This window comes from Gymnogyps californianus, chromosome 7 (assembly GCF_018139145.2).
Source record: "Gymnogyps californianus isolate 813 chromosome 7, ASM1813914v2, whole genome shotgun sequence".
Taxonomy (NCBI): domain Eukaryota; kingdom Metazoa; phylum Chordata; class Aves; order Accipitriformes; family Cathartidae; genus Gymnogyps; species Gymnogyps californianus.
The window spans coordinates 6,296,293-6,322,107 of record NC_059477.1 but is presented as its reverse complement, the minus strand read 5'-3'; the positions used below and the strand labels follow the sequence as shown (position 1 = coordinate 6,322,107).

General features: G+C 41.7%; 1 protein-coding gene across 5 annotated transcripts in view; it reads left to right on the top strand.

Annotated features, from left to right (window-relative positions):
• The window catches only part of MAP2 (microtubule associated protein 2), a 229,209-nt gene that overhangs the window by 190,979 nt on the left and 12,415 nt on the right, over positions 1-25,815 (top strand). Inside the window, exons 8-14 of one of the 5 annotated variants that reach the window (XM_050899938.1) lie at positions 3,918-7,736; positions 7,984-8,190; positions 8,597-8,731; positions 12,931-12,992; positions 17,000-17,185; positions 18,563-18,716; positions 20,964-21,307. In XM_050899938.1, the coding sequence (XP_050755895.1) occupies positions 3,918-7,736; positions 7,984-8,190; positions 8,597-8,731; positions 12,931-12,992; positions 17,000-17,185; positions 18,563-18,716; positions 20,964-21,307 (4,907 nt within the window). Of the gene's footprint in view, positions 1-3,917; positions 7,737-7,983; positions 8,191-8,596; positions 8,732-12,930; positions 12,993-16,999; positions 17,186-18,562; positions 18,717-20,963; positions 21,308-25,815 lie in introns of those variants that run through there. The other 4 variants (XM_050899940.1, XM_050899939.1, XM_050899941.1 and 1 more) reach the window with 4 other exon arrangements.

The following is a 25,815-nucleotide window of genomic DNA, read 5'->3' as shown; positions in this document are numbered from 1 at the left end:
TGTTTGTGTTCCTTAAATCACTTTTTAAAGGCCGTAACTGAAGTGGATGGTTGATTGTCTGGTTTTCACTGGGCCAATCTCAGGAGAAAAATCAAGCCCTTGTGAGGAGGTTTTATTTTAATACCAAGAGACTGGATACAGCCAATTCCAGATTCGAAACCACTTTGTTCTAAGTATGATTCAGCAAAGTCCTTAATCATGAGACAACTTTAAACCCAGGGAGGTCATCAGGTTGACTGTAACATGGCTGCTGGTCAGCTGCTTAACTGTGTTGCTGAATCAAAGGTTTCACACTTTATCCTGACTTCTTATCAGAGAGGATACTAATAGGGCACAGTAGTATTCTGTCTGAGTAGCAATGGCAGGAGTACAGTCCAGAATGGAGACTTTTCTAATCATTCGTCTGCCATGGCGTGAGTAAAGATGGCTCTTATACTACTATACTGATCCTAACAGCCCATAGGCTGAGTGATGTATTTTAGAAATTCAGATGAACAAATAGTTATATTGCACTCATTGGTTTCTTTGACTTAATTGGTGATGAGAAGCCTGGGGGCTAGTGGGGAAACAGAAAAGAAAATGAAGAGTCCTTGTGTTAAAACTGTGATTTTCACATACAGAGTTCAGATGTCAGGCAGCCTAAGGGAGAAGTCGTTTATAAACCCGCTCAGTGTAGGAATCTTGGCTGAATTCTTGCGAAAACATTAGTTATCAGCCATGCACGAGGCTTATTAAGACTATGGAAGTGGCTCAATATTTTGCCAAATCTAGGATTCATGCGATAGATTGACTTGCTGGCGTTTAGCAGTCTGTATTGCCAAGGTCAGTGGAAAGAAACTAATGCCTCATACCTTCCTCCACCTCAATTGAATGTCTTGTACTGGATTAAACAGCACGTTTATCAGAAAAGTATCAGTGTGCTTTGAGCTCATTGATGCATTGGTGTTGTCAGAGCCATCCATCATTCAATACCATCTCCATTTGCAGTGAATATTTGACCCACAATCATCTTTGGGAGAGGTATACCTGTAAAACACTTTCAGCTCTCATCTTACAGCATAAACATGCTTCTCTGGGGGAGACAGGTTTTTTGGTTTGGTTTGTTTTTTTTCCTAAGGAAAATTCAGTTCCACAATGACTAAAATGGGCTGGATGCTAGCAGTCCTTTGACACACTTAAATCCAAAGTGTTCAGAGCTGAAAGTGTTATGTAAAAGCAGTCCTGTTGAGCTGTGTGCTTGGTGTTTACTGTTGGTGTTGATGTCGCCTCCTTTTTCCATCCCCAAGAAGAAGAACCAATAGAGAGTCCAATGGCTGTGGAAGCGAAACCTGCTGCTCTTCCTGGGAAGCAAGTGGGGAAAGAGCACGGGCCCACTGAGCCTTCGGACCAGGCAAAGGGCCTCTGTGAGGGTCAGTCGGATTCTGGTTTGGAGGCCAAAGTGTGTCACGAAGACAAAGTGCCAGGTGTGGCATCCAGCAGGGAGAGTGTAACCATTGTGGCAGAAACACCCCTGAAAGACACATCCTCTTCCTCAGCTGAGGAAGGTGTGTCCTCCTTAGGTTTGCATGTGTTTGCTGCCGGTGAATCCTTCTCCAGCTTTCTCCAATGCTTTCCAAGGCTGCTTCATTTCCTGTTCTTCCCATTTATTAGTATGACTGCTCTTGTTATTATGCTTGAAGAGTGTGTAGCAGATAATATGATTGCATAGGTGCTGTATGACAACATGGTTTCCCACCACTGCGGCCGATTCCTGATTTTTTACTTTGCCATGATAAAATATGCTTTGCAGCTAAGCTGATTCCTCTGCGTAAGCCTTTTTCCCCCATCTCAGATGTGTTTGCCAGTCACATTGCTAATCTATGTATATTTTTTTTCTTTTTGGTGCAGAGATTCATCTGCTTTTCTTTCAAAAAGTAGATATATTGACTTTGACTATGACATAAAGAGGCTTAAACTGTAGAAATGTTTTCATTTGCAGTGTGCAGGTTTTTTGTTTGTTTGGTTTTTTTTTTTTTTGTGTATGTGTGCTTCAGTGCATTCTGGTGTAGCTTCCCTAAAGCTATTGCTTCTTATGTCATATCCTTGCCATTCATTGCAGTCCACCCCTCCTCTCCTCAGTCATTGCCAGAACTCTGATTTTTTGTGTGTCTTATCTTAATACAAATGTTTAACCCTGCTGGAGTGCCTTCTTAAGCAAAACCTCCCTCACTTCCACTGGGATGTTTGCCTTCATATTGAAGTTTAGGATTGGGTGCACAGGGTGAAGTTCTGATCCGCTTACTGAACAAAATATTTACTGCAATCAATTGTCTTTCAGTACGTAAGAATTAGGCTTCAAGATTTTCCTTTTAATGGTATTTCTCTTCAGCCAGTGCAACAAGGTGTAAAGACGCATTGTGTGGAGTAGTGATGTACCCATTTGCTACCTGGCTAAGAAATGCTGCATTTGCGAGGCTGGTGTTCTGGCTGGCCCAGCTAAAGAATATTAAGTTCCTTTGGCAGTCAGAATATATTTTGATGCCATTGGTATTGTTCATTTGCACTACAGTCAGAGGCACAGTAGGATACATAAAGAAAGTCAGTATCTAGCTATTTAATTTCTGTGAAACGAGGATGACATCAGCTCAATGGCCATGTTTTTATACTTCATAGGGTTTGCAAGTAGGTCACCAAATGTAAAAGCATACAGGAGCAAAATTACTGTAGTTGTAGACCTCTGGTTTTTCCACCTGTAGAGTTTAGAATGGCAGTTGCTTTTTTGACTAAATGTTAACATATGCAAATATTTAAAGAATGACCAATACTTTGATACTAATTGTTCTAAAACATTCAAATTCATCATAGCAAAAAGATGGCTTCATGGACTTTAAATCAGATATGAGGAGATTCAGAGTTGGCGCAATGCTTGTAGCGAGCTTTAGAAAAAACTCGTAAAACTTTTTTTACAGATTACTGCAGAAAGTTCTGCCACATTCTGCAGTATCTCTCCATATTTTCCAAGATAGGAAGATTTCCATATGATAGGAATCATTATTTTCCATAGGATATTAAAAAAGAACAATCTGTTAATGATTAACAGAGCATCTATAAAAAAAAACTTAACTAGGTATTACTCCCTAAAAATATAGTGGCAGACTGTAAGAGTAGCATTTTTTGTTTCAAATAAACTTAATTAGGGCCTGATCTACAGTTGTTGAAACTTGCCGAGTATTCTTTGACCTCGGTTACAGCTGAAGGTGGCTGGCCATTTTGAAGACCAGACCTTCAGGATCTGGGACTATTAATAGCTCTGTTGCTGATTTACATATACCGGTTTCATGACAGCAGTGAGATTTTTGTCATTTGCCGAAGAGTGAATGTCAAAAGTTCGTACAATTAAAAACCCAGCCTCTTCTGACACTTGTGAAACCTTTTGTATGCATTATTTCTTTAGTTTAGGCTGCGTATAGAAGAAAAATGTAAAAAAGATATAGAAATGTGTAACTATGTATGTTTTAAATGTCAGCAACACACAAAGATACTATCGATTGGACTTAATCTTGCAGACTTTACTAACGCAAAACTAACATAAGCTACAGAGTCCAGCAAAGCATACCAATGAAGTGAGGATTACTTGTGGTTTTGCTGTTGTATACAAACCATGAAGATGAAGAATTCACATGAACTCATCTCATTTCAGTGGTCACATATTTATATGTGTACAACTCACATTTTCACTGTAAAACCTCATATATTGAAAGGAAACTAGGATTTAACACTTTAAAGCAGATTTCTAGGTGGATGGCCTTGCTGCATGTTTGCATCTTTCTCCCTCTCCTTTCCATCATTCATACCAAGATGTTGTTGTAAGCCACATGACTGCCTGCCTGTAAGTGCTTTAAATAATTTTGTTATAAAACCAAAACAAACTACTTCAGATTTACTTGCAGCCACGAAGATGGAATTCCGTGTCCAGGAGGGCGCACGCCCTTTCGCAGCAGAACCATTAGACACAAAGCAACGTGAGTCTGGGAAAGACAGTAAGACTGGTGAGCAACCTAAACATGATGCCTTAGTTCCACAGCCAGCAAAAACAGAGGCTATAGACAAAAAGGATTCACAGAGCAAAGACAAAGAAAAAATGCCTTCACCTCTATCAGAACAGATCTTGGAAACTGATTCACAAAAGAAAGGGGAAGCCAGTTTTGCAGAACCTGCTGCCAAGCCTCCTGCTTCTCAAGAACAAAAGGACTTGTCATCTGAACTGCCTAAAGGGAGCAAAACAGAAGAAAGGACTGCAGATGTGCCCTCATCATCCAACCAAGTTATATCTATGAAATTTAAAGATGACCTGAAAGATGTGCAAGATCTTGCCATCAGCCATGGTGAAAGTTCTCTATTGCTATCAGAACCCAAGGCAGAAGCAGCCAAAAGTGAACTTCCTTCAGGCCCATCTCCTGCTGTCCCCCAGGAGCTTCCACTCAAAGACAGTTCCAAAACAAAACAGGAACCCACTGACCAGCTGTTTGCCAAAGACATCACTAAAGATGAACAGATCCACAGAGACAGGACACTAGCTCTGCAGGAAGTCTCAGGAGTAACTGTAGATGGCCTGAAAACGCCAAGCACCCAGAAAGTCCCTGCGTGGCAGGAAGAAAAGGACATGACCAAGGATGAGAGTGATGAGGAAGAAAGGTATGATTTCTATGATAAAGGGGAGGCTCGAATATTGGATGATGGTAAATTTACCACAAAACCTGAAGTTAAGGCACTTTCCCTAGACAAAGCAGACTTTCAAAAGGATGGTGAAGCTAAAAAGTCACCTGATATTCTCAAAGCAGAAAAAGAAATGGACCAAAGTGGGCTCCCAGCAACAGTAGACACGAAAAAGGAGGTGCAGCCAAGCACACAGGTACCCCCAGCCAAGTTAAGCCATGAACTGACACTTGAGAAAACAGTAGAGCACTCTGATACCACTCAGTTATCCAGAATAACAGAGAAAGCCCCTGAGGCACCAAGTTTAACCATGGACAAGACTCCTACTCTAGAAGCTTCTCAAGAGAAAGATGTTAAAAAAGATACCAAGGAGGATAAGACAAGTGTTTCAGCTCCTCATCAAATGAAAGAGGAGGAAGATCGATCGGGAATGTCGAAGTACTTTGAAACCTCAGCTCTGAAAGAGGAAGCCTTCAAAGCAGACGCTCTGAAACAAGGCAGTGATTACTATGAGCTAAGTGACACTAAAGAGAGTGTGTATGAGCCTTATCAGACAGATCATCTAATACCTGAAGACAAAGAGGAAGAGGAGGAAGAATTACAGACAGAACTAGATCAGCAGCAGAGTGTGCCTGCTCATGAGATAGGGTACAGTACCCTGGCTCAGAGCTTTACACCAGACAAATCTGAAGAACCAAGTTCCCCGACAGAAAGAATGTTCACTATTGACCCCAAAGTCTATGGCGATAAGAGAGAACTCCACAGTAAGAATAAAGATGACTTAACTCTGAGCAGGAGCTTGGGACTTGGTGGGAGATCTGCAATTGAACAGAGAAGTATGTCTATTAACTTGCCCATGTCCTGCCTGGATTCAATAGCTCTAGGATTTAGCTTTGGTCGTGCACATGATCTTTCTCCCCTCGCTTCGGATATTCTAACTAACACCAGTGGAAGTATGGATGAAGGTGATGACTACTTGCCAGCAACCACACCAGCACTGGAGAAGGCCCCCTGCTTCCCCATTGATAGTAGAGAGGAAGATGAGCACATTGAAGAAGAAAAAGCAATGGCAGAAGAAAAAGTCCAGCCTGAGACCTTGGCCGAATCACCTTTCCTGGCCAAAGATTATTACAAAAATGGGGCTGTCCTGGCTCCTGACCTGCCTGAAATGTTAGACTTAGCAGGGACAAGATCTAGATTAGCGTCCGTGAGTGCAGATGCTGAGGTGGCGCAAAAGAAGTCAGTTCCTTCTGACACTGCTGTGGAAGACAGCAGCACAGCCCTGCCACCTGTGACAGATGAAAACCACGTAACGCTAAAAGCTGAAAGTCAGCTAGAAGACTTGGGCTACTGTGTTTTCAATAAGTACACAGTCCCACTCCCTTCTCCAGTTCAGGACAGTGAGAATTTAACGAGCGAAACCTGTCCCTTTTACGAAGGCACAGATGAAAAACTGAGACGTGGCTTAGCTCCCGACCTGTCTTTAATAGAAGTGAAGCTGGCAGCAGCTGAAAAATCAAAAGAAGAATTCCTCAGTGAAAAAGACTTAGGTCAGCATGCCACTGGTGAGTCCATTCTGGCGAGGGACTTTGAGCAGGAGAAAAAAGAGAAGCTGGATACTGTGCTAGAAAAAAGTGAAGATCAAGCTGACTCTAAAGAGGTCTATCCCATTAAAGGTGCAGAGCCAGAGAAGACAAGACCTGAGGCAATCTTAGAAATCAAAGAAGAAATTGTGGCTGATAAAGTTCATGTAACTGATGATACCATGTATGACAGAATATCAGCTTCAGAGGTAGCAATAGAAAAGGATGCTGTTTCTTTGTTGATGGAGAAGGAGGAGAAGACGCTTAGTGTTGTTCCTGAAATAGCTGAGATAGAAGCTCCAATTAAACCAGATTACAATGCTATAAAGCACGATTTGGAAGTGGCTGCAAGGAGGGCTGACCAAGAATATCAGAGTCAGTTAGATAGTAAGATCAGTGAGGTTGTTTCTCTCCCTTCAGGGAAGGACAAAGCCTCTGTTAAAAGAGCAGAGCCTGAACCCAAAGACACTCAACAGAAAGATCAGACCATCTTGTCCAGAGAAGCAAAGGATGCAGATGTACTTTCCAAGACCGAGCCTAGTTATGTGAAGGACAGCACCAAACTGTCGGAAACAGAAATTAAGGAAAAAGTAACTAAGCCCGATCTGGTACATCAAGAGGCAGTTGATAAAGAGGAATCTTATGAATCTAGTGGAGAACATGATCAAGCCCAAGAAGGTTTGAATGGAGAATCCTTGAAACCAGAAGATGTCAAAGCAGAACCTCCAAAACCTCCCGTGTCTGGGGAAGAGACGCCTGCACAGTTACCAGCAAAGGAGCCTTCTGTGGAGCTCCTTCCAAAAGCTGAGCCTCTCCAGGAAGAGCCTGCTGAGATTCAGATGGAGAGCATACCACAGCCTGCAGAAGGAACTGAAAAGATTCCTGATACAGCTGTGAAACCTATGGAAATGCAAAAGCTGCTGCCATGTGAAGTGACAGCTGGGGCCACAAAAGGGGAAGAACATGAGGAAGAAGAGGTAGAAGTAGGGCAAGAAGAAAAAGAAGAGGATAAACAGCATCTTATATCAGAAATGCCCCCAGAAATAGACTTTGGGAAACCTACTGCTGAAGAAATGCTAGCCAAGGGTAGCCCAGAAGCAGTGCCTGAACTGAAAGGCATTATTGAATCAGTGGTGACAGTAGAGGATGACTTTATCACAGTGGTGCAGACAACAGTTGATGAGGGTGAATCTGCTTCTCACAGTGTGCGCTTTGCTGCTACTCAGCAGGAAGACATCGAAACAGGGGACTCCCAGGCTGAAGAGGAGCTGGAGGTTGAGGAAGTGGCTGACATTCAAGTTGAGCCCAAGGAGGGCTCCCCAGAAGCTCCTGCTTCACCCCAGAGAGAAGAAATCCTGCTCACCGACTACAAGACAGAGACGTGTGATGATTACAAAGATGAAACAACAATTGATGACTCCATCATGGACACAGACAGTCTCTGGGCAGATACTCAAGGTGTGCATTATCCTTTCTGTTTTGTCTGTTAAATATTTTTGCTTCCAAATCATAATGATCAAAAAGCAAAATTATTATAGTTGTAATAGTAATCTCAGCATGTTTCAGAAAAATCGTAAAATAGTCTGCCTTTTTTTATTAATCCGTCTGCTCTGTCTTCAACTATTTTTTCCCTGCTCCACCGCAGTATTGTTAACAATTGTTACTAATCTTTTGTTTGTTGTTATAATTTGCTCTGATCCTACAGATGATGATAGGAGCATCATGACTGAACAGTTAGAGACTGTTCCTAAAGAGGAGAAGGCAGAGAGAGAATTGCGAAGATCATCTCTTGATAAGCATAAAAAAGAGAAACCTTTTAAAACTGGGAGAGGCAGGATTTCTACTCCTGAAAGGAAAATAGCTAAAAAGGAACCTAGCACACTCTCCAGAGATGAAGTGAGAAGGAAAAAAGGTTCATTTAACACTCCCTATTACAATATATATTTATTTTTTAAATTTTTTTTACTATTGTACAGTACTATCCAGTTACTCTGTTGTAGATGATGTGCACCTTAACAGTATTAACGGTAGTGCCTTTTAATGAGATGTTGTACAACTATATGAAAAGCCATGTGCAAGGCTCACTGCTCCACCAGTCCCGTTTCATTGTAGGCATCCCCACTGATCACTGGGTAACACATCTGAGGTTAATGCACCAGTGCTCCCCCTCTTCCGACTTAGGATTTGTTCACCCCAGTAGAAGCAACGGATCGGGTTGGAGTTGTGGAGCAGTGGGCCTGCCACTTGATGTATTGTCATATGAAACTGTTTGCTGGTTTTTTTCCTGATTCTATGTTTTTGTGTTTTTTTGTCCATAGCAGTGTATAAGAAAGCTGAACTTGCTAAAAAAACTGAAGTTCAGGCCCACTCTCCCTCCAGGAAAATCATTTTAAAACCTGCTATCAAATATACTAGACCAACTCATCTCTCCTGTGTTAAACGGAAGCAGACAGGTGACTGCGTTCTGTTCAGTTATGCAATGTGGCTGGCAAACATAGACATATTTTTTTTTTGTAAATCTCATGGCTATAGCAGCTTCTCTATTTTTTTATTTTTTCCTTCAAGAATATCAGTCTTCACAAATAGTATTGCTTTTTTAGTGTTTTGTATCATTTTTCTTTTCTTCTTTCTTTCCTGGTATTTGTTTGTTTATTTAATGGAGGCCATGATCATGTATGCTTGTCATAGCTTGGACCTCCAAGTGCTGTGGTTGTAACTTGGCATTGTGCTTATAGTGTGATGTTGTAGGAATCTCTACTCATCATTTTGTTCTTTTTTGGTTCTTTTTTTAATTACGCTTTTTTTTTCTGGTGGGAAAATGTTGACAGCTTAAACCATGGTATGCATTTCCATTATTTTGCTTTTTTACTCTCATGCATAATAAGAAGTGTTTCAGACTTATATTTTGTTGATTGATGTTATCTGCATTGACACTTTCCAATCTGTCACTGATGTTTATGCTGTACAGTCAAAATCCACAGGGGGAATCCAGCCACATGCAGCATGAAGCTGAGAGAGAAGAAATCTGGGCTCACACTACAAATGCATTCCAAGCAAAAATCTTAATATTTGGTAGAGGAAGATGAAAGGACGAAACAAATGATTCCTGTTACATCTCGATAGGTGTATCATTATTTAGAGGACCAAAAAGAACACTTTCAGCATTTTCATCATATTATTCATTGTTACTGTGAGTTCAGGGTGGAAAGATGAACATGACTTTTCTGGTGATCTTAAGAAAAAAAAAAATTTTGCTAAAAGAGGCCAGGTTTTCTGTCATGTAACATAGCCGCATGCTGCAGTGAGGTTGTTCATGAGTGAAACTAGGGCTATTAAGACAAGAACCATGCACAGCAATGCAGAATTACATAGGCCTCTTCTCAGGGCTTAGAAATTAAGAACAGGATTTATTACCCATCCTATAGTTAAACAGTGCAATACCAAAAGTATTCCTAAGAAGTCGTTCCCATCCAGTTTTGCACCAGTGAGTCACTCCTGTTCTAAATTTAGACCAGTCTCAGTATGGAGGTCTGACTAGTGAAAATACAGTAAAAGGATAGTTATGCGAGGGCAGCTTTAATATCGTGCCTCAACTGTATGAAGTGTGTATTGTCTCCTGGTTGTAGTCCATCAGGACAACAGAACTAAATACTCGGTCCCATTGCCTTGCTCCTGTGAGGGAATCTGGTCCTTTTACTTCCCCCCCTCACAAGAAATGGAGCCGGGGAAGGAAAGGCTGATCCAGGCCCCTCTGTGTTGCCGTGATGGCTCCTCCTCAGTTTGCAGTCTCTGGGCTGTCCTAACTTGCAGTCTGGACCAGAACTACCCAAGAGTGAGGAATTTTAAAAAAGGATTAAAACAACTCTTCTTGCTACCTCTTGCTGTTTGCTGAAGCACAGCTTGATCAGCTCAGAAGTTATGACCCATAATTCACATATTCTTTCAAAAGACCCGGGAGGTTCAATAAGCAGTGGAAATGGGGGGGAAAAAGTGTTGGCTTTGTAGTGTTCTCAACTTCGTCTACACTTCTACAGCCTTGTGGTCAGTGCTGTGTTGCCCTCAGGTACTCTACCACTAACTCCTCTGAACTCTTCTGGCCTGTAGCGTCCCGGAGAGGCCTGAGTCATGCCAATAGACTTGCATAAGGAAATCTGCCCGGTGCCTTGAATGTGTGCTGCCTGGCAACCATCAGAGCTTTTTCTCTCTCACTCCAATACGTAGTGAAGCAGATGTATTAGTCAAAGTGAAAAATGTAATACAAAAATGACCTCCCAGTACATTTAAATCCTGAGATGGAGAGCAACCAAAATGATGGACCCAGACTGATCATAAAATTTTCAGTAATGTGGGTTGAACTTTGAGGTTTGGGCTCTAAAGCAGAGGAGCTTGAACCATACCACAAAGTGAACAAAAATGTCTTTTAGAATGTTTCACCATACTCAGTGTTGCTGGAAAATTCACAGTATCCCTTATTTTCTTCTACCTCACCTTTTTATACTTACTGATGGGACTTGAGGGGAGGCCATGAGAAAGAGTGCACTGCTATGTGATATCCTAAGAGTGTAGGCGGCCGTATGTTAACCTATGCATCCCTGAGCCTGAACCAGTCATCCAGCTCTTTCCACGATCTGGAATTTAGAGGGACACTGTCTCTCTCCCATTTTCCTTTTATGTAAAATATAGCACCATTTCTTGAAGCCAGTTTTGACTGTCAGTGTGTCCTATTTGGAACAGTCTTATCAGCTTTAGTGATACCTGGCCAATGGAGCCCCACCAAAAGTTCCTTGGCAGTGTAGTCTATACAGCTTTGAGTGTATTGCAGTCAGTTGAAACCTCCATGTTGCATTTACTGTGACTTTAAAATGAAACATGTCCAGTCGTAAGATACAAGTGTCTACAAAAAAAAGTTAGTATTTGCTTGTATTTTCTGCATAGTGGCCCGGGAAATGACATCTTTCCCCTATTTCCCCTCAATACCAGAAAAAAATTCCCGTGTCACTGGTAAGCACTGGCAAATACTGGTAACTTACAGTGCCATATCCACAAGGGAGGGACTGCTTTTTAAGAGACTCATCCTTGCCATTTGAAAAAGAAACTGCATGGCCAACTCTGAGGAAAGAGTTGTGAAGTCTTTGCCTTGACTGGTGTAGTTCCATGAATGAAACCCCAATCTGACTTGTGTTCTCTTAGTGGCTGCGAGATGCCGCTGCAGTTGTGCCGTCAGAGGAGTATTTACGGTGGCAAGGCCAGGACAATTACCTGGCTGTGAGCGGGAGTCACTATGTGATACACTTCTGTTCCTTGTCTTCAGTTCTGGGGTTGCCCCCTGAGGTAAAACATGTTTGCTGTGTATTTAAACTGCCAGCAGAGCCTGTAGAGATCTTTTGTTTAGATGGAGAAGTTGTGGTGCTTTCAGGTAAGTCAGCACAAGCAGCACCGCTATTCTTTCCACTTCATAGTGGTGGCTGGTTAGGGTTCAATACCAAGGGAAGGAGGAAAGATGCTATTTGTGATTATTTAGAAGAAATGCAAAACAGACCAAAACCAGCAGTAACAGATGTGACGCAGGAGGGCTGTGCTGTACTTATCGCTGTTACAAATTCAGAACTACTGAAGTACGCAGTTATATATTCTTTTCCTCCTCAAAAGTTTTCTCTCCTACTCCTTCAATGTAAAAAAAAAAAAAAAAAAAATCATATTAAGAGGGCAGAACTAGAGTGGGAAGTGTGGCAGAAAACCAGGGATATCCTCACCACACCTGGGAACTGTACAGGGAAAGGAGAAAGTTAATCGGTTCTGTCCTGTACGATGTGTTAGGGTTGGTTTTACAGTTGGAAGACAGTTAGGTTTACAGCAAAAGGTTGTAATCTGTGACTACTGTCCTGCTTCTGCATTTACTAAAGGCATCCTGGCACAGATACCAAAAGATTTCACATCTAGTTTTTGTGTGGCAGATCACTTCCTGAGCAGCAATGTTGGGGTGAAACTAATAACCTGCTTTCCAAAAAGCTGCCCCATTCCAAAACTTTTTGTAAGGATGGAATCTAAGTCAGAGAGAAAAATCTTACCTCAAACCATGTTGTATCAGATAAATGAAATAGTGAATTAACATACTTGATGTCCCAGATATAATTTGAATTGCTAAAGTCTGAGGACTTAGTTGACCCATGGCACACTGACCTTGTTGACGCAACTAGGATGATAATTCAACAGTGAATCTCTCTCTTTCCATTAGGAATGTTGGCTAATATTTTGAAAAGTTAGTTTAATTTGTGCATTACTTAAAGGAGCCTGATTTTTAGAGGACAGTCCTGAAAATCAGGATGCTAAGGTGTCTGAGGATTGACCTTCAGAACTATAGCCTCTTATAGTTGTCAACTATTTCTTGAACTTTTTACTGTAGTTTCTAGACCTCTAGGAACATGAATACAAAATTTCGATTTGTTTGAAACATGTAGAATACCATTTTACCTCAAGTATGATGAATACAGGACATTTTTAAGGCAGGTACATTCCTGCATACAGTTCATTGAGAGTCATTCACGAAGTAATTGCTTTGCACAGTAGTTCCAAGGCATTTAATTGTTCTAACAAGTGTACTAAGTGCTTATTATTGTTTTTAACTATCAAAGTCTTTCTTTGGGTCTCTCAGCAGCAGGTGGTGAAACAAACCAGGCTCCTGGTGTATTTAAACAAGCAAAGGAAAAACTCTCAGTGAGTAAAATGATTTTATTGTTCATCTTTATAATCTCCTTTTGTCCTTATTTCAGATCTTTTTGTGTTAATTCAGTAAATAATTGTGTGTTCCATTTAAAATTTGTGTTCCATTTAGAATTTGTTTGCCATATTCATTATTCATTTAAAAGGGTAATTAAAACCACCTTTCCTGAATAACCTCTGAATTACAGTCCCGGGTAGTAGATGATGACAGTTTGCAGATCCACAGGGGGCACACAGACTCCAAACTGCAGGAGTTGGATGTTGTTCAGCATTTTGAGCCAGGTCGTCCTCTGGGATAAACTGTGTACCTTGGCCCTTTCTGCAGCACCTGACTCGTACTGCCAACTTGCTTGATTGCTATGTAGGCAGAAACCCTCCCCCAGGACTCACTGGGTGTCTTCTGATGCACCATTACATAGCCATGCATTCTGCAGAGGTCATGCCTGTGTAGAAGTTATTGGCCAGTAGCATTTTGTATGCAATGAAGTGCTTTCTGAATGGCCATTTCCTGGACTGCTGATTTCTGTCTGTGTTTTAACCTGACAGTTACATGCCCTGCCTTCAGCTGCTCTGCAGCCTGTTCTGCTCCCTGTGTCTGGCTCTCCTCTGCTGAGTTTGCTTCAGCAAATACTGCAGTGCCTCTCCGCCCTGCTCCCATGCTGACCCTATACTCTTCCTGTCCCATCACTCCAAAATCCCCAGGAAACCAACCTCCTTTCACTATCCCCTATGCAACTGTTTTTTTACATGACACTGACACATGCTAATTCACATCTGCAGCACGACAATACTTTGTCATTGTTAGCCATCATTAACAATGAAGAAGTTCCTTAGGATTCCTCTGAATTTCCTAATATATTCTATGGCTGATTTGTTTCATCTGTCTAACCAGATCATCAATTCTTTGGGGAACAAAAAGCTCTGTCTCATAAAGTGCTACACATTATTTATGAATTGTAAGAAATTGTTAATGATGATAGCAGCATAACTGATGGGAGGCTTTGGAGGAGCTGTGAAATTTAGATCTGAATTCAGCCATGGATTCTGGGATTTCATGTGATTTTTCAAGTCTGACCCATTTCAGCTCATAACTGGGAAACTGCTAGAGCTTCTTTACTAGTACAGTAAGAAATATCTGGACAGGTTTCTGGTCTGAGTCAACAGTATGGTTTATTATTCTTGGGGGATGATGAACACTTACGCAAGAGAAGTCAATACTAGCCCGTTTTCAGAGTAATCTGTGTTCATGGAATGCTTTAAGTACAAGCACTGCAGAATCATTCTCTGAAATTATCTGCTTTATACACACCTTTCTTATCCCTGTCCCTTATGTCCCTTATGCAAAGATCAGAAGTCTGTGCCCTGCTTACTTTCTCTCCTTGTTGCCTCACTTCTCTGATTGCCACACTCATGCAACTCTTGGACATTTTCTCTTCTGTGCCTTGGCTTCACCTCTGCTTTTATAAAGACCTCTCCCTTTTTGTTGTTGTGTTTCTTCCTGATTTTCAGCTTTTATGTCCTTCAATTGCAGCCTTTTCCTCTCCACTGGTAATGTTAGATCATCCAACCTGGTCAGTTTTGTTATCCATCTTCAAACTACAGTTTTACATACTGCTTTGCAGAACAGGTTCAGGAAAGGCTAAGCAGTTCCATCTGCTGGAAGGAGCTGTGTACCTGTGGTAGCAAGATGATGAGAACATCGCTCATGTGTTACGAACACCTCTGAAATAAAGTGAGGTTTCTGCATCCCGACTTCAGCAATCCCTGAGTCTTAGTCAGTGTTACATAGATCTTTGTCCAGTGGACAGCTGGCACTTCCAGCGACATGAATTATAACAGAGGTCAAAGGTAACGTGTTGCCAACAGAGAATAAGAATAGTTTTCTGGGTAAAGCACAGGCAGGGATTGAGGCATTTGGTTTCTTTGCTTGCTCTACCAGCCTTGAGCATGTCACTGAAATCTGGTTGGGCCAGATTCTGCTGCTCTTACTGATGCTAAAAAGTGCCTTGCTCCCTAAATAACACTGAGGGCATCTAGACTGTGATAATCTCAGAGCAGTGCATAAGCTCAAGGTCATGCCTTTTCCCCAGCTATTGCATTGAAAGATCTCAGCCTCGTCCATCTTTAGCATCCCTGCTAGATGCACATATTCACAGAGGGCACTGTATGCAATATGAGTGAAAAGGACGAGGTCTCTACGTTGTGCCTAAAATCTTAATCTGTAAGAGTTTTCCAGACTCGTTAGGGGAAACATTTTGCGTGACCCGCAAGTTGAAAAAGGCGAAAACCACTGAATGAACATTTGGGCCTCAAACTGTGCGTGCTTAGTTATATCTCAAGTTCAGAAAACCGAGTGAAAGGTGTTTGCAAAATGTCTACTTCTTGGAGCCACCCAACGTAGATACCCTGTTTCCACAGAGTTTCAGCGTCAATAAACACCTTAGTGGATTTGTAAATATGGCCCAAAGTTTCACAAGTGGATGGGATCCATAAATTGAACTATGACAAATCAGTCAAAGTCTGGAGAAGCCTTTGATGTGACAGAAACAAATATTGTGCGGTTTCTGTGTAAAATAATTATTTACTGATTTTTATTCTGTTTATTCTCAGACAGTGAAATAAGTATTAAAAGAAAGAGGCATAAATATGTTGCAAAACTCATTCTAGGAATATATTCTTGCTAGTAAAGCACTTCCATCCTTTGAACTAATTTCTTGTCTTGCTACTTGGTATGGCTGATGATATCCAATAGAAGTCCTCTCAGCTGTGTTGTAGGACTGGAATTGTTTGTTACACAGTTCTGCAACTCTTAATCATGTTGATGATGTCATGGATGACATTCGGCACAGCAGCCTCAGTTTTCTGTAGGCTGGGCATGTAGGCTAAGGCAGATGCCTGTCAGGGCTGGACAACCCATTCTTTTCTCATTTTCTAATAAAGACAACTTAAGGAGTAACTCATACACCTTTCCTGAACATTGAGGAAGTCTAGGTGACTGACTTAGATCAAATGCCAAATTTTTCATGGCTAAAGTTCTGTACCAAATCCCATAATTACAGGACCATTGGGATTGCTCCTATGTGTAACTTAATGCTTGTATGAATACAGAGAGAATCAGGACTACATTGTCAAGATAACAGCCTTGCAGTTGTTCTTTGTAGTATCATTTATACCCGTGGGAGAAAAAAAAAATGTTGCTGAAGCAAGTAGCCCTATTCTCTTTCAAGGAAGTTCCTTTTTGCAAAGCAGTTAGGTGCTCCTAAGTGTCAACAAAGAATTTTCAATCTATCCTATTGGTTTTTAATTGTTCTTTCAATGGGATATTATCATTATTCAGAATCAGACAAGTATCTGATCACGATGACGTATCATGTCAGCCTTTCAACCATATACAGGTTTCCTCATCCCAGGACTCCACATTGTCAATACAAATTTATGAATTTCTGTAGAGTGACACCAAATGCACAGAATACAGTGTTTGGGATGCATTAGGGATTTTGTGTGTACACAGTGGCACAAGAAGCAATGCTGTCTTGTCCTTCTGCCATTGTGGGAATACTGGTGTAACTTTGCTTTTAAGATTCCCACTGTTTTATTCTTGACTGTAGCCTGGAGTGATGTATTTCAAATGCACAGCTTAGTTTTAAAGGACTAAGATGTCTTGGTGCTCCTGTAGTTTTGCACTTGCTTCTAATGCAGCCAACCAGCAGTTGTACCAGTTAAATGCGATACCTGGCACCACTTTTGTCCTATTAACACAAGACAGAAACAGCATCTGCAGAAAAAGGCACTTCCTAGAATCAGTAACTGTGTCCAGACCCAGATGGTTTCAGTCAAACAACACAGAACTGAAACTTTCATGCATGTCAGAACCGCATAGACACCATTACCAGACACAAGTATTAATTCATAGCTTGGCATTTTTTTGGTCCATGTTGCATGTATTTTCCTTTTGTCCAGCTTCATGTTGTGTTTTCTTTTGTTTGTTTTCTCATGACTAGACTGCCTCTTTGTCAAAGATTCCTGCCTCAAAGTCTAGAGCAAAGTCATTGCTTCCTCCAAGACCCAGCTCAGCTTGCTCATTAACTACTAAAAGGGCCACTTTTCTCGATACAGACAGTTATTATGTACGGCCCTCCTCAGCAGGCCCAAGAGACTGCTTGCCCTACTCAAAATCAGATGCTAAGGTAAGGTAGCAGAGTTGGTAGAGTTAGCTCGGAGATGTGTAGGTGAACTCCATGGATCACATTCTCTACCCACTGAATTTGAGTAATTCTCTGCCAAGCTTATGTGGGATTACTTACATCCAGTGGCAGGAAAACTGATTGTCAGGCTACAAGATTTGTGCTACAAAATGGATAAAGCCGAAGGAGATTCTCCAGAGGAAACATAAGTGAAATAAGTTATAACTAGAAGGACATATCTTCTTTCTATTGATATGGATGCTGCTTCATTGACTGCTAAGAAGTTGCACCCATTTGCACGTGGGTAAGTGGCAAAGAACAGCAGTACTAATTTGCCTTCCAAGTTTAAAAAATGTAATTTTCAACCAGTTAATATTCTCTGGAAACAAATTCAGTCCCCAGTGTAGGAGGGTACAGTTTAATCACCAGCAATAAGGGCGGAAGGCAAATGCTCTAGGAACCAAATTTGGTCTGTGCATGGGACCATGTTGAAGAAGTTGCAGTATAAATTTAAAGAGGTGTTTGGCAGTCCATCCTAGCTTTCCCATGTTTACATTTCACTTGTGTTTCAAATCTACTTGATGCTGAGTTGATGGCTATCCCCATTTAAAAACTGTTTTCACTGTTGACTTCCATTTTCTGTGTAACGCTGTGCTTGGTGTGTCTTTTACTGGTTGGGACCATCATCACATTTGTCTTTGGGAGGACTATCTGCTTATGCAAGACTATCTTTGGCTGCCCATCCCATAAGTTCAAAAATATTCTAACATACGTGTCCATCGCTCTAACCATAGTAAAAAGAGGGTATCTGCTGATTTCAAAAAGTAAAAAGATGAGTATGGAAGCAAATAAGACACCAGGATTAATAGTCCTGCACTCAAAAAATAAGCTGTAGCTAAAAATTTTTCTCCGTAAAAAAATTACAAGTTAGTGTTTGAAAATGCAAAAATCACACATCACCTAACAATACAGTGTGGGGTGTATTCTGGGCACCAGTTTTGCAGTTACTTTGCAGGTAAATTCACATAAGAATTTCACACCTGAGCTCCAGAGAATTCTTTTACTTCCAACTTTCACTAAAGAAAACCTTGTCCCTTATTAAGAACCAAGTGTGGGATCCATCCATATTTAGATCCAAGAGTATCTGTATCTGTCTTAAGTAGCTCAGAAGATGACTATTGGGTGTTTTGATGCAGTAAAGAAGCACCAGGGAGCTAAGCAGAGCATGGTAGGTGGCTGGATCCCCACAGGTTCCTGTGTGAGTAGTAAACTGGGCCCATAGGATGAGGCTTCCTCTTCTGTATATAGGTTGAGAGAAATCACAGCCCAGAGAGTGAGTTTTGACAACTAAACCTTCCATTTTTATTTTGCTACTATTAGGATGGAGTAAGCAAGAGTCCCGAAAAGCGTTCCTCTCTACCAAGACCTTCCTCTATCCTTCCTCCTCGAAGAGGTGTATCAGGAGACCGAGACAGAGAGGAGAACTCTCTCTCCCTCACAGCTTCTCTTTCCTCTTCAGTTCGACGGACCACCCGTACGTTTTCTGCATATTAACCCTCTCCTACTGCTGTGGGTGTCTCCCATCCTTGTTAGATTTCTCACATTGCCATAGCATCATGTGTTCCTATCTTTTACACAGAGGGGTAGGTGTGGGGTATGCTGTTGGAAATCACAGACTGTTTTTGTTCAGATACCAAGTGCTGAGCAGCAAGGACTTGAAACCAGGGACGGGATGCACCCTTTCCATCCTCTGCGATGCCCAGAGCTAGGACTGCTGTTCAGACTTATCGTTGATATTAGAAAATGCCTTTGTGGGGAGCTCAGAGCTGGGTAAGATACTTAACACAGGGCATTTACAAACAGCAGCAAGAAAAATGAGACAAACCTGAAGTAGGCAACATAAAATATTCTGATGGATCTTGGAAAAGTGAACCTAATAGTTATAGTAATTTGTTTTTTCACAGTAATGATTTCCCTGTGCTCTAATCCTAGGGTAAAAACTCTGCTGAGAGTTGAGATGTTAGTGGAGTCACTCTTTGGGGGAAGTTAGCATAGTAAACTAGCAAGGTCCTTTCATGAGGACCAATGTTATCAAATCACAGGCCAAAAGAAATTACAGGACAAAGAGAATTTTACCAAATACCCCCAGAACTTTTAGCTAGATTTGCATTCAGCCCAGGCCTCAGAACCTGGATGTGGCTCCCTGCTTTCCAATAGGAATTCCTCTGGTTTCACTCTTTAGAAACCAATCTCAGCCCTTTTAAGACAGCTTAAGGGAAGTAGATTATTAAATTCTACAAAAAAAATCCTTTAAAATTCTTCGGTGATGCTCCAAGGATAAAACAGAGACCCTTTGTAAGCAGAGTGACCCGCAGCTGGTACAGCAGCCCATTCTGCTGACTAGGAGTGAGAGGCCGTTGAGCATTTGCCAATGTGGTGAAGGACTGAGGAATGAAAAATAAATATACCAAAGCTGCAGGGAGCTGGGAAAAAAAATCGTTCCCTTTCTGTCTCAGTTGGTGTAGTGAGAAGGTTCTGGTTTAGGATTGGTTTGGAAAGAAAGAAACCATTCAGGGAAACTGGAGGTGAGAGTGGAGTATGTTCAATCTGTCTAATGAGTCATGTAGAGCAAAGAGTTTCTCCTAGACCCCAGGGGCAGCAGTGCATTGGGTTTGGTCCACCACCATTACGTAAACAGAATGATTAACAAATACTTTAAATAAGATTTTGATTACTCCCACTGGGTGCTCTAGAGAGGCCCATTGGATTCACAATTCCTGAACGTTTTAAAGGTGAAAACATATATGCACCCATTCGGCATTAGGGTTCGCAGGCTTTGGGCGTTGGTTTGGTCTTTCTCTCCCCGAGTATTCTCAGCAAAGCTTTGCTTTAAGCAGCATATGGAGATACCTCAGCTTCTGTTTATTTGCGTTTGAGAGTTATGAGCAGAGCTGGCTGCAGAAAGCACAGTGCCATTACTAAACTGATTCTTGTGCTCAGTGAAAAGGACTGGCAATGTCGTAAACACTGAATGGAGCTGCTACAAAATGTTCCAGTATTTATTTATTTTTAACTTGCATGCAGATGTAACTAGAATGTGACTTTTAATCAAGGTTGCCTTCTGTAATTGCTTTCTTTCACTGCACTAATGAAAAATAGCAATTGAATGTGAGGGACATCTGCCCATCCACACAACAGAGCTATGACTTGTTCATCAGCTGAGTGCTCACCCAGGGTTCAGCTGCAGACACCAGATTGCCAGCAGTGGTATGTGACCAGCAGCAGCCAGGCACTCAGAGCCTTTAGTTTCAGGATTACGATCAGAATTTTTTCCACTCTCTAGTTTAATGCCCAAATCCATTGAAATTGGTGACAACATTCTTACTGGCTAGTCAGGTTGTCAGATCAAGTCCCAAAGGTTAGATTCCAAGAGTGCTTCTTGTCCTTTCCCCAAAACGGAAATTGGTGTGATATTGTGCCTTGTTTAGCAAGCTTTGCAGGAAGCATAGGTGTTGTGGGAAACACACCTGTGTTACAGAACAGAGAGCTCAGTCACCATATGGACTATTTACCAGCTCAACCACACGTGACAAGGTAACTCCTGGCAGGTTGATAGCAAAGTAAGACACAGAGACAGACATCCCATCTGCTGCTCTAGCACTAGGACAGCCATCTTAGAGCTGTATCTCGCTTGGCACACAGGGATGCAGTCTTCGGAGGTACAGAGGGAAGAAGAGCTGTATTTCTGTGGGTCTAATGCTGTTCTTTTCCTTGCATGTAGGATCAGAGCCCATTCGTAGCAGAACAGGAAAAAGTGGAACTTCTACCCCCACTACTCCTGGCTCCACTGCCATCACTCCAGGGACACCACCAAGCTATGCCTCCCGTACCCCAGGCACTCCAGGGACACCCAGCTACTCCAGAACCCCACACACTCCTGGGACCCCCAAATCTGCCATACTGGTACCTACTGAGAAAAAAGTTGCCATAATTCGCACTCCTCCTAAATCTCCAGCCACTCCGAAGCAGCTACGAGTTATTAATCAGCCTCTACCTGACCTCAAGAACGTCAGGTCCAAAATTGGATCAACAGATAACATCAAATACCAGCCTAAAGGGGGGCAGGTAAGGATTCCACTCTTTATGTTCATCCATATGTGATTTAGTCTTATGTGTGCACCTTTGGGATAGGTATGGGATGGGAGCCATTTTGAGTTGCCTTGCAAATGCTGCTTCTATTGTCCATATGCATTGGTTGTTTAAGTGATGTTAATTGGCAGGGCCCAGGACAATCTTCAGAAAGTATTTTGTCACCTGAAAACTGACAGTGCCTCACTGAGATCAGCTGAAAAATTTCAAGCAAGAGTTTGCACTCCATGCCATAGATACGTTTCAGCCTGAGTCTCAGCAGTTGCTGCTTACTTAGTCTTCATCAGTACCAGCAAAGGGAAGAGGTTTGTTTTAATTCAAGCAAGTTCAAATTCAACCTAGATAGATGTTAGCAGGATTGCACAGCACCATGACCTTTTCCTGTGTCATTTTATGTGACATGTGCATTGTGTTGGATGATGTTAATGAGGGTTGCAGCCTCCAACCTGGTTAACCTCCAAGTTAAAGATGATGGGAGGGGACAGATATTAGACTTAACTGTTTTTCTTGCTGCAGGGTTTGAATAAGCAGGAACAGGGCTTAAATTGTATAAACTGGAGAATGTGTATAATCTAAGAAAAGGTGAATGTGTAATAAGACAGATCAGGATTTTCTGTTCTCACTGTCTGAAAGAACAAGAATTCAGGGACATGTTGATGCAATTAAAAGCTGAAAAAAAGAGATAGTTTCATACCTTGCAGAGTTATGCAATGAGGCACATTGTCAGGAGGATTGCTTTCGGCTAGACTGAACATGTGTGTAAGGTAGCAAAATCCCCTGTTACTACAGGCAGAACTTACCAAACTTTGGAAAGGGCAGTAAAGATGTAGGCTTTTAAGCTAAGCAGAAGCTTTTGGAGACTGAGGAAAGAGCAGATAGGAAGTACCATAAATCTGTCCGAGGTATGGTGTTTATACCTTCCTCTGAAGAGTCTCTGCTTGATGCCCTGCCAAGCAGAGCCATGGCCAGAGCTGGAATAGTCTTCTCTCATTTTTGGGCAATGCGGAAATAGTAACACAGATGGCATTAAAAGCCAAAATTATGTCCAAGCAATTTGTTTCTCCTTCTATTTGGAAGAACTGTTGTTCTAGCTTACAGGATGAAGTGGTCCATTCTGTTAATGTTTAAAGAGTTATAAAACCATTTATAACGTGAAAGAAATCCTGTTTTATTTAGAAACAAAGAGGCTGAATGAGGAAAAAGAATATAGCTTACCAACATTTATGCTAAAAATATGGACAACTCAGCTTTGTGGGTGTAAACAATTATGTTGATTTATTTTTTGTAAAAAGTACCTGTGCATTTCATATTGATTCTGGATACCACCCCACGACGAAAACACGCAGTGCCCCCAGCTCCCTTTTATTTCCCTAAGATTGCTGAGTTACAGCAGTGGCAATGTGAGTGCTTTATGAAAGGTTCACTTCTCAACTACCTCCAGGGACAGGACATCAGGGTGAATAACATGCTCCCCCATTCAGCTATCCTGAAAACAAGACATTCCAGAAAGCTGGGTTGCACAGTGTTTCCAGATCAGATACTTCTATATATATATGAGTTTTGGAATTCATAGTGGAACATACAGAACAGTGAGGTTTGTCTAATGCTGTCTCAGAAAAAAATAATAAATTGGATCAAAACTTAACATTGCAACCTTATGCCTACTGCAGGTCTTCCAGAGAAAAAAACAGGCTCATCTTTTAAACAGTGAGGTATCTCTTAGGTGTTGATCCTGTTTTCATGGTAAATTAACACATTCAGTGCTTTCCAGGATTTGGACAGTAGCCAGTTACCCAGATAAAGTCAAGGAGATAATGCCTCAGCAAAGGTTCTTCTGCCTTTATTTTGACAATTGTCTGTGTAATTATTTTGTATGCGAGTTCAACTCACATTTGGCATATTGCGTAGCAGATGGTCACAGTGTGCAGGGGCTCCAGGAGGCTCGGAACACAAGTTCAGACTGTGCATCTGGATTAGCATTCCTCATAACAAGCCCAGCTGCTGGACATGGGGCTCGAAACCAGCACCATGTTAGCCTATCCTCCTCCTCCCTGTTGCTCTCTGTGGACTGTAACAATCGTACAAGACCAGGGGGCCACAGCAAATTGTATTTCGTTGTAAACACCATGCCTTGACAGCTACGTTTCCTTAGCAGTTCTATGGAGTTGCACAGAGTCTTTGCTGGGTAGTGAAGGATGGCACAGCAGTTGGCATTTCACTCTTTCGGGGATCACAGGGGAAATCTGCTGGGTGGACATAATGTCACTGAAGCTAAAGCATTTTTTAATTCCCAGTGGTATGTGGCCACTGGGCTGTGGGTTGGGCAAAGAGAGACTCACTGAGTTTTTCCTTTATGTCTCCTTTATGCTATAGTTGCTTAGTCTAGACAAGAGGTTTTAGGATTAATTCTTTTCCAGTTTCTGCCGTTGAATTTTATAGAGTCTGTGAGAGGAACACATGAAAGCTAATTTCATTTCCTTGTGTCTGCTCACTTCTTTAATGTCTGGTAGCAAATATTGCACTGGCTGAAATGAGCTGTTATCTGCTATCTGCTTTTAGTGATGATCCATGAAACAAACAGAAAGCTGCTCAAGTTTTATAACCTGAACTGGAAGTGCTGATAGCAATAACCACAGGAAAAACAAGCAGACAAAAAGCCAGCATATATCTGGGCAAGTTAAGTACATAAACATGACATGCAAATCACTAAAGGAATACAGATATGCAGCCCAAAAGTGTCATTTGGAGACAGACTATCCTTTTACCAGAGGCATATCTGAACCTAGCACAAGGTCTTTTCTTAGCTTACAGCTGTCCTAGAGAAAGCAGCCATGCTCTGAAACTGCCAGAGGCTGAGGTGCAGAACTGAAGAAGCAGAGGATGTTTGAATGCTAAATAAATCAAGAAATGAAGTGCTTTAAATTTCATCAAAAGCTCATCAGACAGCAGACTGATTTTACTTCAGCTCTGACTTGCCAGCCACAGAAACAAAGAAAAGGAGAGAAATCACTCCACCTGACAGGGTTTTAAAAAAAAAAAAAGAGCGTGCTTCTAGGGGAAGAAGCAAGCTAACTTTGCACTGCGTTAGGCTCCTACTAGGAATAGATGGCTTGAGATGTGTTTAATTGGTATTCTGCAGTCTGAAGAAACGAGGGCTTCTCTGCTCTGTGATGCAGCCAGTAGGTGGTTGTCTGGTTTTCTCTTTATAGTAGAGTATGGTGAAATGTATCATTCTTGGCAAAGCTCAGAGGCGACTTGCTCATGGGTATGTCTGCTGGGCTTCAGATGGATTTTCGCACCGCATCAGCTGTGGAGGAAATGCTGTGCTTTCAAAAGTAACCCATTTGCATCTGTTATTCCTCAGACACCCCAAGGGAAGCATGGGGGAACTGGGGGAAGGGCTTGGAAATCTGTTTCAGATGCCAAGACTGGGGTTTTTCTTTTCTGTCCGGATTTTTTTTCTTCTTGAAATTCTGTCTATGGATGTGGTTTGTACCATATCGGAGTACAAAAGTGCGCTAATTGAATCTTTTCGTTACTGACCAGGCAGAGTGTTTATAAAGCATCATAGGCCAGCAACCAAGGATAAAGCCAACCTAGATTTCTTTAAATTTAATCTTAAAACATATACCTAAAATCTCAGCCATGGGCAAGAACTTCAGTGGGTGTGAATCAGCATAGCTTCATCAAAGTGAATGGAGCTGTATAGACTAGAATGCCACGCATAAGGCTTAAAATATCACTAACTATAGTAACAGCCAGGCACCTTGTAAGAAGTAAGATGACACATAGAAAAATGAAATACCTAAGCCATGTTGAAGAATGAAGTGTTCCTTGAAGGTTTTTAGGAAGATTAAGGAAGAACTTCACCATCTTTCCTAAACTATAGAAACAAAGTGCAATTAGTCATGGGTCGGAAAGTCTGAACAAATTGATGACACCACTATTCAGTATAACCAGTCCAGAAACCACAAAAATGCTGGCAAGGAGAATAGGCATCTGCATTAGATGATAAAATAGACCGGCACAGGGAACGATAAGACATCTGAGAGCTGGGCAGAGGAGGAGGCTTGGATGGATATCTGTTGTCTTCTTTGCACAATTTTTTGTTAGCTTCAAAATCAGTTTGGATGGCAGGAGAGATTCCCCCACAACACACCCCCATCATCACAATTTACAACTCAGTCTGCAGAGAACAGTAGGCTCCTGAAGTGTTCCTCAGGTACAGCCTGCCAGGATGCAAAGTCAGTGCAGAGACAGACAGACAGACAGGTCTGGTGGTGCACCAGAGCTGAGCACCTCCTGGGAGAACTGCAGGTCAAAAGGGTATTCAGCAAGTTCCCCTTGAGATGGCATCTTATAACTCTTCTTCCTCCTGTTTCACGTGTCTTTGCACTATGTTATGAACACTGATGACTGCCCAAAAATTAATCTGAAGATCTAGACTATATGCTATTGGTGCACTGGCTGATGAAGAGTGCCCT